Genomic DNA, 15065 nt, shown 5'->3' with positions numbered 1-15065 from the left:
AAGAGGAGAGTGAAAAAGTTGATTTAAAATTCAACATTCAGAAAACTAAGATCATGGCATCCCATCACTTCAAGGCAAATAGATGGAGAAACAATGGAAACAGTGATAGACTTTATTTTCTTGAGCTCCAAAATCACTGCAGATAGTGACTACAGTCATGAAATTAAAAGATGCTTGCTCCTTGGAAGAAAAACTATGAACCTAGACAGCGTATTAAAAAGCAGAGACATTACTTTGCCAACAAAGGTCCATCTAGTCAAAGCTATGGTTTTTCTAGTAGTTATGTATGGATGTGAGAGTTGAACTATAAAGAAAATTGAGTGCCAAAGGCACAATTGGAATAGGAAATATTTTGTTCTAAATTGCTATATGAGCACAAAATATCCCTATACATTATTTGTAACATGTAATTTGTAACTGGACAGAAATAAGTTCTTCAATATCACTGGTAGCCTAGCAGAGAAAACAGACTGAAAAACCCAAGGTTTGGTTTTATCTGGATTCACTTCTCTTTACTATATGTGGATCCTATATATGGTGACATAAAGCCCAAGCTTCCCTGAGCTGGAGTAGGTATTCAGCACTTCTTTTCCTAAAGCATTGTAAGACTCCAACAAAAGTCCCATAAATAAGAATGTATCTAATGTACTGGTGATTCTAAGAAGACCCTGACTGAAGCATGTTTTCAACTTTGCTCATTTTTGTACAACTCACATGTACAGCAGAAGTCTCAAGTGAGAGTATTTCAGAATATTAGGGCTGGAAGAGGCCTTAGAGCTGACCCTGTCCATGCCCTTCATATTGCACACACAAAGTCTGGGGTCCAAGGAGGAGGAGGAGGACCTCTCCAAAGTTATAGTGCCAAAAATGGCAGAGCTCTGACACTCTGTTAATAACTCAATATGTTTGTGATCAATTCTGAAAACTGTCAGCTAGAAAGTAAGCCTTTCCTCATTCAGTAATTTTTAGACCCATAAAGACCTGTTTACATAAAAGGTTAAAATTTTAACTGTCCACGCAGGAAAAAGATTCCCCACCCCTCCAAAAATGAAATCCAGCAGGGGGGGGGGGCAGAAAACTTAAATATGGATCCCAACTTAAATATGGATGACTAAAATGATTTTCAAATGCAAGAAGATGCATCTTCATCTCTGAATTTGTCCACCACCACCACCACCCTGGTGGTGCTTTACTAGGTATAAGTACTCTGTATTGTGTATCTCATTTAGAACCTACAACAGTGTATCAACCTACAAGTTATACATTATCCCCATTTTATAAGGGAGGTAATTCAGATATTAAGAAATTTGCTGAAGCAAAATTTGCTAGAAATTTGAAATTTTCTAGAAAGCAAAATATGCCAGAGTCCAAAACAAGGTAATCAGGACTATAAAGCCCTTAAAGATAGTGTGATTCCTCAGGGGCAGTCTGCTTGAATGTGAGGAGGAAGGGAGTTAGAGAAAGAAAGAGTATTTTGTTAATGAACCATATGAAAACAGAATCTAAAAATAAAATGACTATTAGTATTTTTTTTTAACTTTTTATTTTGTATTGGGGTATAGCCAGTTATGGAGGAGCCTGGTAGGCTACAGTTGATGGGGTCACAAAGAGTCGGACACGACTGAGCGACTTCACTTCACTTCACTTCATAGCCAGTTAACAAACAGTGTTCTGATAGTTTCAGGTGAGCAGGGAAGGGATTCAGCCATACATATACATGTATCCATTCTCCCCCAAACTAAATGCCTGTTATTTTTCAATCACCACACTGAACTATTCCCATCCAGGTTACTAGTGACTTCTGTGTGGCTAAATCCTTGGTCATTTTTGAGTTCTCATCTTGTTTGGCCTATGACATAGGCATATGACACTGCTGATCATTCCTTCCTTGGTTTCCAGGACTTCACACTCCCAGGTTTCCTCCTAACTCAGTGACTGTTCCTTCTTAGTGTCCTTCATGGGATCTGCCTCCTCTCCCAGGGCTCAATCCTTGGTCCTCTTCTCTCCTGTTTCTATACTCATTTCCGTAGTGATCTCGCCCCATGTCATGCCTTTAGAATGGCACTTAGATGTATATCTCTACCCAGATCTCTCTCCCTTGAGATCCACACTCTCATATCTAGCTATGTCCTGAGCATCTCCACCTCTACATGGACATCTCAACATCTGGATTTAACATCACCAAAGACAAACCCCTGATAACATCCCCTTCCAAGCCTGCCCCATTCCCAACATTTTGCATCTGTTGATGGCAAAATCTTCTCTTACTCATTCAGGCTAAAAATCCTGGAAAAATGCTTGGCTTTTCTTCCCCCTCATATGTGAGCCTCCAGGAAATCATTTCTGCCCTATCTTCAGAATGTAACCAACTGTAACCACTTTCTGCCACTTCCTCTACTACCACTCTGGTCTGAGTTTCCAGTATCTTTCAAAGGGTTCTGCAGTAAGTTATCATCCTGCTTCTCCCTACTTCTCCTATAGTGTGTTCTCAACACAACACCAGAGGGATCTTAAAAAAAAGGTAGTCAGGCCATGTCACCACTGTTTTGCACCTTACAGTGGCTCCCCGTGTCAGTGTTAAAACCACGGGACCTTTTTTTTTCTCGGTTTGTTACTTTACATCCTGAATAGCAAAATCAATCAGCTACGCGTATGCATATATCTGTCCCTTTTGGACTTCCTTCTCATTAGGGTCACCACAGTGCATTAAATAGAGTTCCCGTGCTATACAGTATGTTCTCATTAGTTACCTATTTTATTCATAGTATCAATAGCGTATATATGTCAATCCCAGTCTCCCAGTTCCACTCATCCTGCCCCCTTTTCCCTATGGTATGCATGTATTTGTTCTCTATGTCTCTGTCTGTATTTCTGCTTTGCAAATAAGATCATCTATACCATTTTTCTAGATTCTACATTCTCTTCCGTTCAGTCGCTCAGTTGTGTCTGACTCTTTGCAGCCCCGTGGACTGCAGCATGTCCAGCTTCCGTGTTCTTTGCTATCTCCCCGAGTTTGCTCAAACTTATGTCCATTGAGTGGATGATACAATCCAACCATCTCATCCTCTGTCGTCCCCTTTGCCTCCTGCCTTCAATCTTTCCCTGCATCGGGGTCTTTTCCAATGAGTCAGTTCTTCACATCAGGTGGCCAAAATATTGGAGCTTCAGTTTCAGCATTAGTCCTTCCAATGAATATTTAGGACTGATTTCCTTCAGGATTGACTGATTTGATCTCCTTGCAGTCCAAGAGTCTCTCAAGAGTCTTCTCCAACACTACAGTTCAAAAGCATCAATTCTTTGGTGCTCAGCTTTCTCTATGGTCCAACTCTCACATCCATACATGACTCCTGGAAAAACCATAGCTTTGGCTAGATGGACCTTTGTCGGCAAAGTAACGTCTCTGCTTTTTAATATGCTATCTAGGTTGGTCATAGCTTTTCTTCCAAGGAGCAAGTGTCTTTTAATTTCATGGCTGCAGTCACCATCTGCAGTGATTTTGGAGCCCAAGAAAATAAAGTCTGTCACTGTTTCCATTGTTTCCCCATCTATTTGCCATGAAGTGGTAGGACTGGATGCCATGATCCTTGTTGTTGTTGTTTTTTTTGATCCTTGTTTTTTAAATGTTGAGTTTTAAGGCAGTTTTTTCACTCTCCTCATATGTGTGTTACTATACAATCCCTGGTGGCTCAGATGGCAAAGCGTCTGCCTACAATGTGGGAGACCTGGGTTTGATCCCTGGGTCAGGAAGATCCCCTGGGAAAGGAAATGGCAACCCACTCCAGTACTCTTGCCTGGAAAATCCCGTGGACAGAGGATCCTGATGGGCTACAGTCCATGGGGTTGCGAAGAGTCAGACATGACTGAAGGACTTCACTTTCACTTTATACAATGTTTTTATTTCTCTTTCACTTACTTCACTCTCTATGGCACTCTCTATAGAACCCCAGGGCTTTGTAGTAGCTTATATGAAACCACAAGATCTGGCTTCCATTGCCTCTCCAGCCCTCACCTCCTACTGTTCATCTCTTCCAGTCAAGCTCTCTGCCCGCTCTCCTTCCAGGATCACTAAACCCTCACCTTTGCCTGGGGGGCGTCGGCTGCAGCTTCTCAGTGTTCTGGGCCCGCTTTTCTCCCAGGGTCCTGACTAGCCCCTTAGGACCGTCAGCTCTGTTCACATCTCACTTAACATTAAGGCTCACCTTGACCTTCTTGCTTACATTGCAACCTCCTCCCACACTCTCCCCTCCCAGCACCCTCATTCCACTTTGCTCTGTTTTTCTATAGTTTACTTATGTTCATTGTTTATCTTTCTTCCCCATCCTGCTCTAGAACATTCACTCCATGACACAGAGACCTGTTTTGTTCACATACTTATTTCCAAGCACCTAGAAACTCTGCTGAATGTATATTTGTGGAATACATTTAAAAATGGGAAAGCACTACTAATTAAGACTAAAATATCTAACAACAAACTAAAGTGCTAGTTATTCCAAATTTCAGAATACCTTGCTACACAATAGGTGCTCAATAAGCATTTGATGAATGAAGGAGTTATGTACTGTAATTTGAAAAGGAATCTCTGCACACATTTCCACAGCATCCATTTTGTGTACATGAGTTGGAGTGTATCTTGAGTTCTGCCTATTCAGTATCTGAAACTCATTTTGCTGTTTTCTACTTCAGGAAAAAGTCCTTTAACATATTCTTCTACTATTCAGTAGAATATTTCTTTTTTAAATTAAAGTACAGTTGATTTACAATGTTGTGTTAGTTTCAGGTATAAAGTGATTGTTTTATATATATATAAATATATATAATATATATATATATTTCAGATTGTTTTCCCTTACAGGCTATTGCAACATATTGAGTATAATTCCCTGTACTGTACAGTAGGTCCTTGTTGGTTATGTTAGTTGCTCAGTTCTGTTCGACTCTTTGCCACCCCATGGACTATATAGCCCACCACTATCCTCTGTCCATGGAATTCTCCAGGCAAGAATACTAGAGTGGGTAGCCATTCCCTTCTCCAGGGGATCTTCCCAACCCAGGGATCAAATCCAGGTCTCCTGTACTGCAGGCAGATTCTTTACCGTAGTGTGTACATGTTAATCCCAAACTTCTAATTCGTCCCTCCTCTCCCTTCCCCTTTGGTAACCATAAGTTTGTATGTCTGTGTCTGAGTATTTCCATAAATTCTATCACTCAGAGGTGGCTGAGGAATTTAAGAACTAGGATAACATGATGAAAGGGTTGCAGGAAGGGGAATCCCTTCCAGTGCCTAAGAGCGGGCACTTGTCTGACACTGAGAAATGAATCATCCAAGGAGACACACATACTTATTATTGAAAGGTAGGGTCTGGCTGCTCGCTGCCCAAAAGTCAATAAACAGGCCCAGTTGGTGGAAAGGAAAGTTTGCTTTATTTCAGATGCCAGCAACTGGGGGGAGGGCAGACATCTGTCCAAAGGCTGATTCCCGCCCCCCCCACCACCACTGACAGGGGGTAGGAGCTTTTATACAGAGTAGGGAGGGGGGTTGGCTACATACAGAAACAGCATAGTGAGCTCTGACAGTCATCTTCAGATTGGTCATTGGTAGTCTGACTAGCATCATCTTGATTGTTTTAGGTACAGTTAATCTTCAGTTCCAGAGTCTGTTTGTTCCCATTTCTTTGAGAACAGTTCTTGGAATTGTGGCAGCTCATGTCCTGGGTACAGTCTGGTCATCTTATAGTTAACTTTTCCACCTGGGGTTTCAGTATCTGTAAGACAGCTCACAGGATATGTCTCAGAATATTATCTGTAGTCCTTGAGAAGAAACTAAAGGTCCTTGACTATGCTTCGTGACTACATTATTATTACTTGATCTCCTTTGACTGTTTTCCTTTGTTTCGGCATTTCTCACTTCTCTGATGAAACTTATTCTTTGCTAAAGTTTTCCACAGACAACAGGCAGGCAGAGGACATGGCTGGGGGGAAGGACCATAGGGTCATGCTCTGTTTCATGCTGACGGAGCAAGAGGTTTTATTGAGAAGGGGTGCCTGGGCAGAGAGCAGGAGGGTAACGGCACCCAGGAGGTCTGCTCTGCCACATGGCTCACAGTCCCGGATTTTATAGTAATGGGATTAGTTTCTGACTCAGGGTCCTTCCTGGTGGTGCACACATCACTCACTCAGGATGGATTCCAGCAAGGAGGATCCCGGGAGGTTGGTAGGACATGTGGCATCTCCTTTTGAACTTTCCTGAATTCTCCGGGTTGGTAGTGGCTTTTAGTTCCCTGTTCCTTTCTAGGACCTCCTGTCATAGTATAAGTCACATGAATGGTTATTATGGTTCCTAGCCAGGGTGGGCAGTTCCAGTCAGTATTTCCCTTAACACCTCCCCACTCAGAGATTGCATACTCAAGATGCTTCTTGGTAATTGTCTCTTTCTTCTGTAATTACTCCCTGCTGAGATTCTTTGCCAACTAGCTGGGGCTTTCCTGGTGGCTCAGTTTGTTAAGAATCAACCTACAATGTGGGAGACCCAGGTTCTATCTCTGGGTGAGAGAGATCCCCTGGAGAAGGAAATGGCAAACCACTGCAGTATTTTTGCCTGGAAAATCCCATGGACAAAGGAGCCTAGCCGGCTACAGTCCATTGGGTCGCAAAGGGTCAGACACAACTGAAGCAACTTAGCACGAGTGGGCGTAGGCATGCACAGGAGGCCTAACAGGGCCCAGAAAAGGAGGCAAAATTTGGGGTGAATTTTGAATGTGGTGGATGCAGAACTTGTCACTTTCTTTTGATTGGTTGGTGGTGAGATAATAGGGCAGTGCTCCAGGAATCTTGTGCTCAACCTGAAGTTACATCCTCCACCTGGGTAGAGGTCTGGGTTCTGCAGAACTCAGAGATACTCTTATGCATATTCCTTGAGTAGAAACCAGGCTTCAAGGCTGTACCACCACTAGACTTCTCCTATTTCTGCATCCCCTCCCTTCCCTAATAAGCAACTGTTTGAATCGGCCCTTTGGAGTTCAGGGAAGATCAAGGAGGCTGAATGAAGCCTATATCCTACAAACAAGAAAAGCAAATGAAATAAAGGATGCTTCTGAGAAATAAATCGTTGCATGGACAGTCAAGTGATATTGGGCAGGACCTTGCAGGTCCTTCCCAGTTTCAAAAGCCCTTCCATGTCCCCTGTATCTTATTTGTAGAAAACAGAAAAAAGTCTCCCAGGCCTTCCTTGAGTGCCAAAGAGCAAGCCCAAGCAGTTACTGATCAGGACAATAGGGTCACAGGACACCTAGATCTTCCTGAAGCATAAACATAACAACCTGATGCATTATCTTTGACTTGTTCTACAAAAACTAAGACCCCCCCACTCAGGAGAATGTAACTACAAGTCCACCACAAGCACACAGACTCCAGACTGGTTGGAACCAGAAGGATGAGATTCTGGAAACATCACCCTGTTACCTCACCATGAACCAATGAGGAGAAGGTCTGGGAGCTGGTCAAGCCAACTATGACCCTTTTCACTAACAGTCTTGCCTGAAAGTGATTGAAGGGTTCGGGTGCATTGTGCACCCGACATTTATTCTTGCTTTGAGCCTTTGCAATAAATCTTTCTCTGCTCCAAACTCCCAGGTTCTGGATTCCGTGTGGCAGGGACAGGGAACTTGGGTTCCATAACAAAGACTGGTATACTTAGGGTGAGGCAATGCAAGGTGGTGAGGTCCTAACTTCGCTCCAGATGTGTGACCTGCAACTAGTTTAATTACTCTAAACCCTAGTTTCTTTATCTGTAAAAACGGGGCTAAGGCACAGCATTTCTATGGATGACATGTGATTAACATTGTCTGAAAAGCAAACAACTCTGTTTAGTAAGCAACTGAAAAGTGAAAACTATTATATGCTTGTGTGCTCATCATGTCAGACTCTTTGAGACCCCAAGGACTGTCGCCCACCAGGCTCCTCTGTCCATGGGATTCTCCAGGCAAGAATACTGGAGTGAGTTGCCATTTCCTACTCCAGCGGATCATCCCCACCCAGGGATCAAACCTTCTCATCTTGCCTCTGCTGTATTGGCAGGAGGATTCTTTACCACTAGCGCCACCTGGGAAGCCGGGGTTAGCATTATAATGAATTTGGGGCGTGGGAAAGACCGCTTTTGCACCAGTAGGAAGGAGTTTGCTGTTAGGAACCAAAAGTTTCATTTTAAAAGGCGGTAGGAAAACAAGGAAAGAAAAGCAAAAAAAGGTGAGATTCAAGATTTCAAGTTGGTTTGTGGTGATTAGGACCTGGAATGGGGAACCTTAGGCCTTCCCTCTTGGAAGTGCCTCAACTGCGAGAGCTGCGGGCGCCGCGGTTCCCCGCGGTGGAAGCAGCCGGATCGTGTGGGAGGTCCTGACTGGGGGCTGTGCGGCTGGGACTGGCTGAAGGCCACCTAGGTCGCCCTCCAGTCCAGGGTCGGGGGTCCGGAGCCCCGGGGCCGGGCGGGCAGCGAGAGGAGCCGCACCCGGAGGGCTCCGCGTCCGCGCCTCCCTCTACCTGGCGCCCCTCCTCGCTTACGCGTCGCCCACTGCCGTCCCCACCCTTCGCCTCGCTTCTCCTTCCAGTCGCCGAGTGCATCCTCTTCCTCACCCCACCGGCCCATTCCCCGGCCCCAGGATGCCTCCTTCCCTTCCTGGTTCTTCTGGCCGGTTCCGTAGAGTTTGGCTTGAACTTTTGAACCCACCAATGAGCGCCGTGCGCCCCTCCTCTCTCCGCCCCGAGGGTAAAAGCCGGCCGCGGGCTGGGAGGCGGGGCGGCGGAGGCCGGGGCGGGGCCGGGTGCCCGGCCTCCTGACACGTGGCCCGGGTAGGGGTTTATAGGATGCCTCCCGGCCCCGGGCCTCTCACTACTTCTCCCCCGGACTCCTTAGTAGTCTGTCAGTGGGAGATCTTCACTGCCGTCCCCTCACCTGTTCCAGCCCCGCAGAACCGTACAAGTCCCCGTCATGGTGAGTGGGGGTCCCCGGGCGGTGGTGTGGGGGCAGACCACACCACTCCACGGTGCGGAGTCCGAAGGGGCGTTGGGACCCCAGTGCGAGTGCCGCCACGTCCACGCCTCCGGGCACACTGGTTTCTGGTGGCCAGGTTGGGAGAGTCGAGTTCACTTGGCTGACTCCTCGTCGGGCTCGAAGACGCGGCCTGGCCACTGCCTTGAGTGGAAGTGGAAAAGCCACTTGATCCTAGAGAGGGGCCATTCAGAGATTCCTTCGGGGCCGCTACTGCCCCAGGAAGGTCCGAGAACCTTCGCACCGGCTCCCAAGGACTTGTGAAAGCTCAAATCCCTCCCATTTCCTGAAATGATCTCACCTTCCCACAGCCTTACGCAAAGGACCCCGGAGCATCTCGTGTGCTCCAGCATAGTAGGTGCAGAGGTTTCCCGGCGACCCCTCCCCTGTGCCCTGTGACTTGCTGCTGAGTCACCTGTGGCCAGACTCTGTCTGGGAGGAGTTTCCAATTGCACCATCCTCACCTGTGGCCGGGATGGCGGGGGTTGGGTGGGCCGGGGGAGCTCTTGCAATTGCGCCAATCCACGTGAAGGATGAAGGCAGGCTCCTCTTTTGAAGGAAATCACTGTCACGTTGTTTAATCCTGTGTTTCTAGTGTTTCTAGTGTTAATTTAGTGGGGTGTTTAATGGCTGAAATTTTCTTCTTACAGGTTTTTAAAAGTCCGTAAAAGAAACATTTACATATAAAGTCACAGAGTGAACTAGTACTGACAAAGTATTCTTGGTTTTAAAGAAACATGAAATTACACACAACTTGAGTATTTTCTATTTAGCTTCCAGAGGTTTTGGAAACAAGTATCTTAGGAAACATCAGTTGGAGGTCTACCTAAAGAAGGGCATGAGTATCAAATGTTTCAAAATGTCTTTTTTTTTTTTTAAAAAAGGAATATAGTGAATAAATAGTTACCCTTTTTAGGGACTACCACAGTTATCAAAAGGATGTCTGACTGTAACACTTGCTTGAGTGCTTTTACAAAGCCAGACCAAAGGACACTGGTAAATGTGTTATTGAGAAAATAGTGGGAGTGTTTAAAGGGCAGGAGATCAGCAGCAGCAGCAAACCTATTAAGACATACACTGGTTAGACTGGTATTTTACAAAGGACAGATGCTGATTATCCCGTTAAGGCTAGACTAAGTGACTCCATCACCAGTATCTCACTTCATCTCCCAAGTGGCCAGGGGAGAGTGGAGGGCAAGCAGTGGCCCCATCTAAGCCATACTGTTGCACAATATGAAAAGTTTTTGAACTCAAAAGGCTTCATTAGAAGTGTTTCATTAGGATGGCAGGGTCTTCTCAGATATTTTGTCTCCTTGGGACCTGGGACTGTCATGGGCAAATATCTGGTTCTTTCCTGGTTTCTAGGCCTGTGGAATGTCCAAAGTCCAGTTAAAGGTAAACACAATGCAGTGGTAAAAAGTCATGGGTTCATCAGAGCAAACTCCCCTTTCTCCCACAACCTTAGAGCTCAGCCAGTAGATGCAGGTAATAGTGAGCTTGCTGATGAGGTCAGCAGAGCATAATTGCTTTATGGGGAGTATGGTGACAAGGAGCGAAGCATAAGTCAAAGGTTATGAGCAATTGGAGGTTTTTTCTAGGGGTTATGAAACTAGGCCCTTTAACATCTTAGGTGATACTGAATTTTCCTTAGATTCCTATTGTTGTTCAGTTGGTAAGTCGTGTCTGACTCTTTGCGACCCTACCTACTGCAGAATGTCAGGCTTTCCAGTCCTTCACTATCTCCTGGAGTTTGTTCAGACTCGTGTCCCTTGAGTCGATGATGCTATCTAAACATCACACCCTCTGCCACCCCCTTCTTTTACCTTCAATCCTTCCCAGCATCAGGGTCTTTTCAAATGGGTCGGCTCTTTGCCTCAAGTGGCCAAAGTATTGGAGCTTCAGCATCAGTCCTTCCAATGAATAGTCATGGTTAATTCCCTTTAGGATTGACTGGTTTGATCTCCTTGCAGTCCGAGGGACTCTTGAGTCTTCTCCAGCCCCACAATTCAGAAACATCGATTCTTCCATGCTCAGCCTTCTTTACAGTCCAACTCTCACATCCTTACATGACTATTGGAAAAATCATAGCTTTGACTATACAGACCTTTGTTGGAAAAATGATGTCTGCTTTTTAATATGCTGTCTAGTTTTGTCATAGCTTTCCTTCTAAGAAGCAAGTGTCTTTTAATTTCATGGCTGCAGTCACCGTCTGCAGTGATTTTGGAGCCCAAGAAAATAAAACCTCTCACTGTTTCCACATTTTCCCCATCTATTTGCCATCAACTGATGGGACCAGATGCCAGCTTTTTCATTCCTCTTTCACCCTCATCAAGAGGTTCTTTTCTTTAGTTCCCCTTCACTTTCTGCCGTTAGAGTGGTATCATCGGAGGTTAACTGATAGTTCTCCTGGGAGGCTTGATTCCAGCTTGTGATTCATCCAGCCTAGCATTTTGCATGATGTATTCTGCATAGATGTTAAATAAGCAGGGTGATAATATACAGCCTTGATGTACTCCTATCCCAATTTTGAACCAGTCCATTGTCTCATGTCTGTTTCTAGCTGTTGCTTCTTGACCTGCATACAGGTTTCTCAAGAGACAGGTAAGGGGGTCTGGTATTCCAGTCTCCTTAAGAATTTCCCAGTTTGTTGTGATCCACACAGTCAAAGGCTTTAAAGTCCTATTAGCAGCTTTCAGAACCCTCAAACTCTCTTATTTGGAGAAAATGTAATAGGAGATATTTGATGTGGATACTTGAAAGACTGCTGTCTCAAACAGCCGATTTGATTTATGATGGAAATACAATAAAAATCCTGTTTGTTTTCCTCCTAAGTCTGTGGGTTTAGATTCTATGTTCACTGCCTCATTTTACCAAGCAGGAATGAGTTTGGTAACTTATAAATGACCTTGTTCAGCAAGTAAAGGAAAACAAACGGCTTGCCTAACATCGTTAAATTTATGAAATTATAGACTCTTCTTCCACAATGCCAGAGAGAGAAAAGCTGATTTCTTAAACTATTAGTGAAGTCTTGGTGACACCTCTAGCTTTTGTTACCCTGTCTCCATCCGCCTACCCTCTCCCACTCTCCCCTCAAGGTGTGTAGACAGTGAAGGAAAATGTTTTTCCCTAAGATTAAATACTTCCACAGGGATAACAGGATGCCTTTGACCACAGTCTTTGAAGTCCAGGTAACTGCTGCTTATCTGGGGTTTTCTCCATGAGTCATAGAACTGTAGTTTGCTGGTTTAAGCTGGTTTTAAAGGGAGAGGCAGAAGCTGCTTAAAGAATAGAATGAAAGAGGCATGGGAATGAGCTGTAGTTACACAGTCACGCAGGGAATGAATCAGAGCTGGAAGGAGGAATTTTGCATGCCTCTAAGGAATCAGCAGGCATATTTCCCAGGAGTTGGGGAACATCTATTGCTAGAGTAGCTTGTGTCATTCTGAAGGTAGAAACCTGACCATGAATATCTAATGTGGCTGTAAAGTGAAAGTCTGGTCTCTGGCCTTGTCTAGTAGTTCATTAACATATCTGTGGTTTTCCAAAGCATTTTCTCCGAATTGGCCTGTTGTTTGTGAAATAGTGCCTGGGCAGGCATGGCCTCCAGAAAGGTGCTGGTCTGTCTTGAAGGTTAATAGTCATTTCTGTGTGAATCATTGCTAAATGTCCCATCCGATGTGTCACATTCTGACACTTCCTTTCTTCCTTCCCACAGCGTGAGTGCATCTCCATCCACGTTGGCCAGGCTGGTGTCCAGATCGGCAATGCCTGCTGGGAGCTCTACTGCCTGGAACATGGCATCCAGCCTGATGGCCAGATGCCAAGTGACAAGACTATTGGGGGAGGAGACGACTCCTTCAACACCTTCTTCAGTGAGACAGGCGCTGGCAAGCATGTGCCCAGGGCAGTGTTTGTAGACCTGGAACCCACAGTCATTGGTGAGTTGACCTCAGTAACCCCATAGATCCCTGGGATCTGGGACAGGAGGTGTGTCCTGGGAGTTCCATTGATGCCCTGAGATGGAGCAGACTTGTGTGGGTTGTTCGTGATGGGTGGCTGCTTCATTTTCCTTTTCCAGATGAGGTTCGCACTGGCACCTACCGCCAGCTCTTCCACCCTGAGCAACTTATCTCAGGCAAAGAAGATGCCGCCAATAACTATGCCCGAGGTCACTACACCATTGGCAAGGAGATCATTGACCTCGTCTTGGACCGAGTTCGAAAACTGGTAAACAAAGAACTATATAATATAGGATGAGGGTTTTCTCTTAGAGCTTTGAGAGACCAGACTGTGAGAATCATTCTTTGCACACTAGAATGATCTTTATACTGCCCACTATGACTTGACTTCTAAACCAAACGGTCCTGTGCTATGGAGCAACTTTTTGAGGCTGAAGTAAGTGCTGTTTGGCCTCTTCCTGTGTCTTCTAAGGCAGATTTGGGCAATTGCTCACTCATGAGGGCAGTTTACCTGAAGTCGAGTGAGTACCAGGAAGCCTTAACAGTTTTACTGACACTTAAGCCCATTAAACATCCTTGTTCATCTTAATCAGGCAGCTTCCTGGCTCCAAGCTGAGGCATCCCTTTTTAGGTCATCTTAGTCACAGTGGTATGTGGCTGGCTCTGAATGTAACTAATTGATCAAACTCATAAAAATTGGAGAGCTACCCTATGTTGCTACACAAAGTTACAGCAAAAGAAGCCGATGAAATACCGACTAGAAACAGCTGCCATTGGATAATTCCAGCAACCCTGGAAGTGGAGTCAAGGGACCTCCCTTGTTAGGGAAGCAAGTGTAAGTCACTGGAACTTTGAAAGTATTAAGATATAACCACAAAAAGCAGTACCCTTGTTTTTCTACTAGAGCTCAGGGCAGTGTAGACTAGCCTTGAGGCAGAAAAATCTAAGGTAACTGTATTCACATTGGTAAGGTTGATAAGGGTTCTGTTCAGATCATTTTAATTAAGAGTCTGGCAATCAGATGACTCTGCTCCTTAGGCATATGGGCAACTTGTAAGTAATTAACTAAAATCAAGAATGAAGGAAGGCCTGGGTGGAATAGCTTGTCAGGAAATTCATATAACGCTAAGGCTGCCAACAACAGGTCTATTTTCAAAAGAATGGCCTTACATTGTTCTTGGCTTCATACTTTTTCAAATGTTTATCATAGTCTTCGCAACACAATTGGGCTAATGGTTCCTCTGTTTGCAAGTGAACCTTCAGCTACAAGTACTGACTTGGAAATCAGGACCTGCCTTCAGTCAGTTCAGTTCAGTTCAGTTCAGTTCAGTTCAGTCGCTCAGTCGTGTCCGACTCTTTGGGACCCCATGAATCGCAGCACACCAGGTCTCCCTGTCCATCACAAACCCCCGGAGTCTCCCCAAACTCATGCCCATCAAGTCGGTGATAACATCCAGCCATCTCATCCTCTGTCGTCCCCTTCTCCTCCTGCCCCCAACCCCTCCCAGCATCAGGGTCAGGGACAAATAAACTAGTCAAAGTATTTGAGGGTTCTGGAGTGAAGTTCATTAAGCACCAGAACAATTGCATTTGTCCCTGTGTGATTACTATGTCCACAAGAGTCTTAATGGGTGGAGACTGGTAAACTAGAGTCTGCCCCTTGCACTGATCTCATTCAGAGCATGGTCCCATAGAAGTGACTAAGGGCTTAGTAGCGAATGTCCACAAATCTTGGAGCACCTTAAAGTGAAGACTGTCCAGGGAATACTCTTTCAGGTTAAGATCATCCTTGCACCCAATAGCAGTTTGTTAGCCAGAAGAGCTCAATTAAGTGGTAGAAAATCCCGGTGACACAAGGACCTGGATTTGTGACAGTAAATCACCTTTCCCGGAATGAATAGACTTTCTGCTAACTAGTGCTGATTGTCCAGACACTGTTCCAGTACTATTTAATTCCCAACAAGCGGAAGCAGATTACTATTGTCCTTAGTTAATAAATGAGAACACTGAGATTGTGGAATGAATTTGGTCAAAGGCACATGGCAAGGAACTGGTAGAGCCAGACC

General features: G+C 45.0%; 1 protein-coding gene across 2 annotated transcripts in view; it reads left to right on the top strand.

Annotated features, from left to right (window-relative positions):
• Positions 1-15065, top strand: part of LOC122682212 (tubulin alpha-1C chain) — a 53463-nt gene that overhangs the window by 36784 nt on the left and 1614 nt on the right. Inside the window, exons 1-3 of one of the 2 annotated variants that reach the window (XM_043885078.1) lie at positions 8835-8983; positions 12756-12978; positions 13119-13267. In XM_043885078.1, the coding sequence (XP_043741013.1) occupies positions 8981-8983; positions 12756-12978; positions 13119-13267 (375 nt within the window). In that variant the 5' untranslated portion in view covers positions 8835-8980. Of the gene's footprint in view, positions 1-8834; positions 8984-12755; positions 12979-13118; positions 13268-15065 lie in introns of those variants that run through there. The other variant, XM_043885085.1, reaches the window with a different exon arrangement.

The sequence above is a fragment of the Cervus elaphus genome, chromosome 3 (assembly GCF_910594005.1).
Source record: "Cervus elaphus chromosome 3, mCerEla1.1, whole genome shotgun sequence".
NCBI lineage: Eukaryota > Metazoa > Chordata > Mammalia > Artiodactyla > Cervidae > Cervus > Cervus elaphus.
The sequence above is the reverse complement of the archived record's forward strand: the minus strand, read 5'-3'. Positions and strand labels throughout refer to the sequence as shown.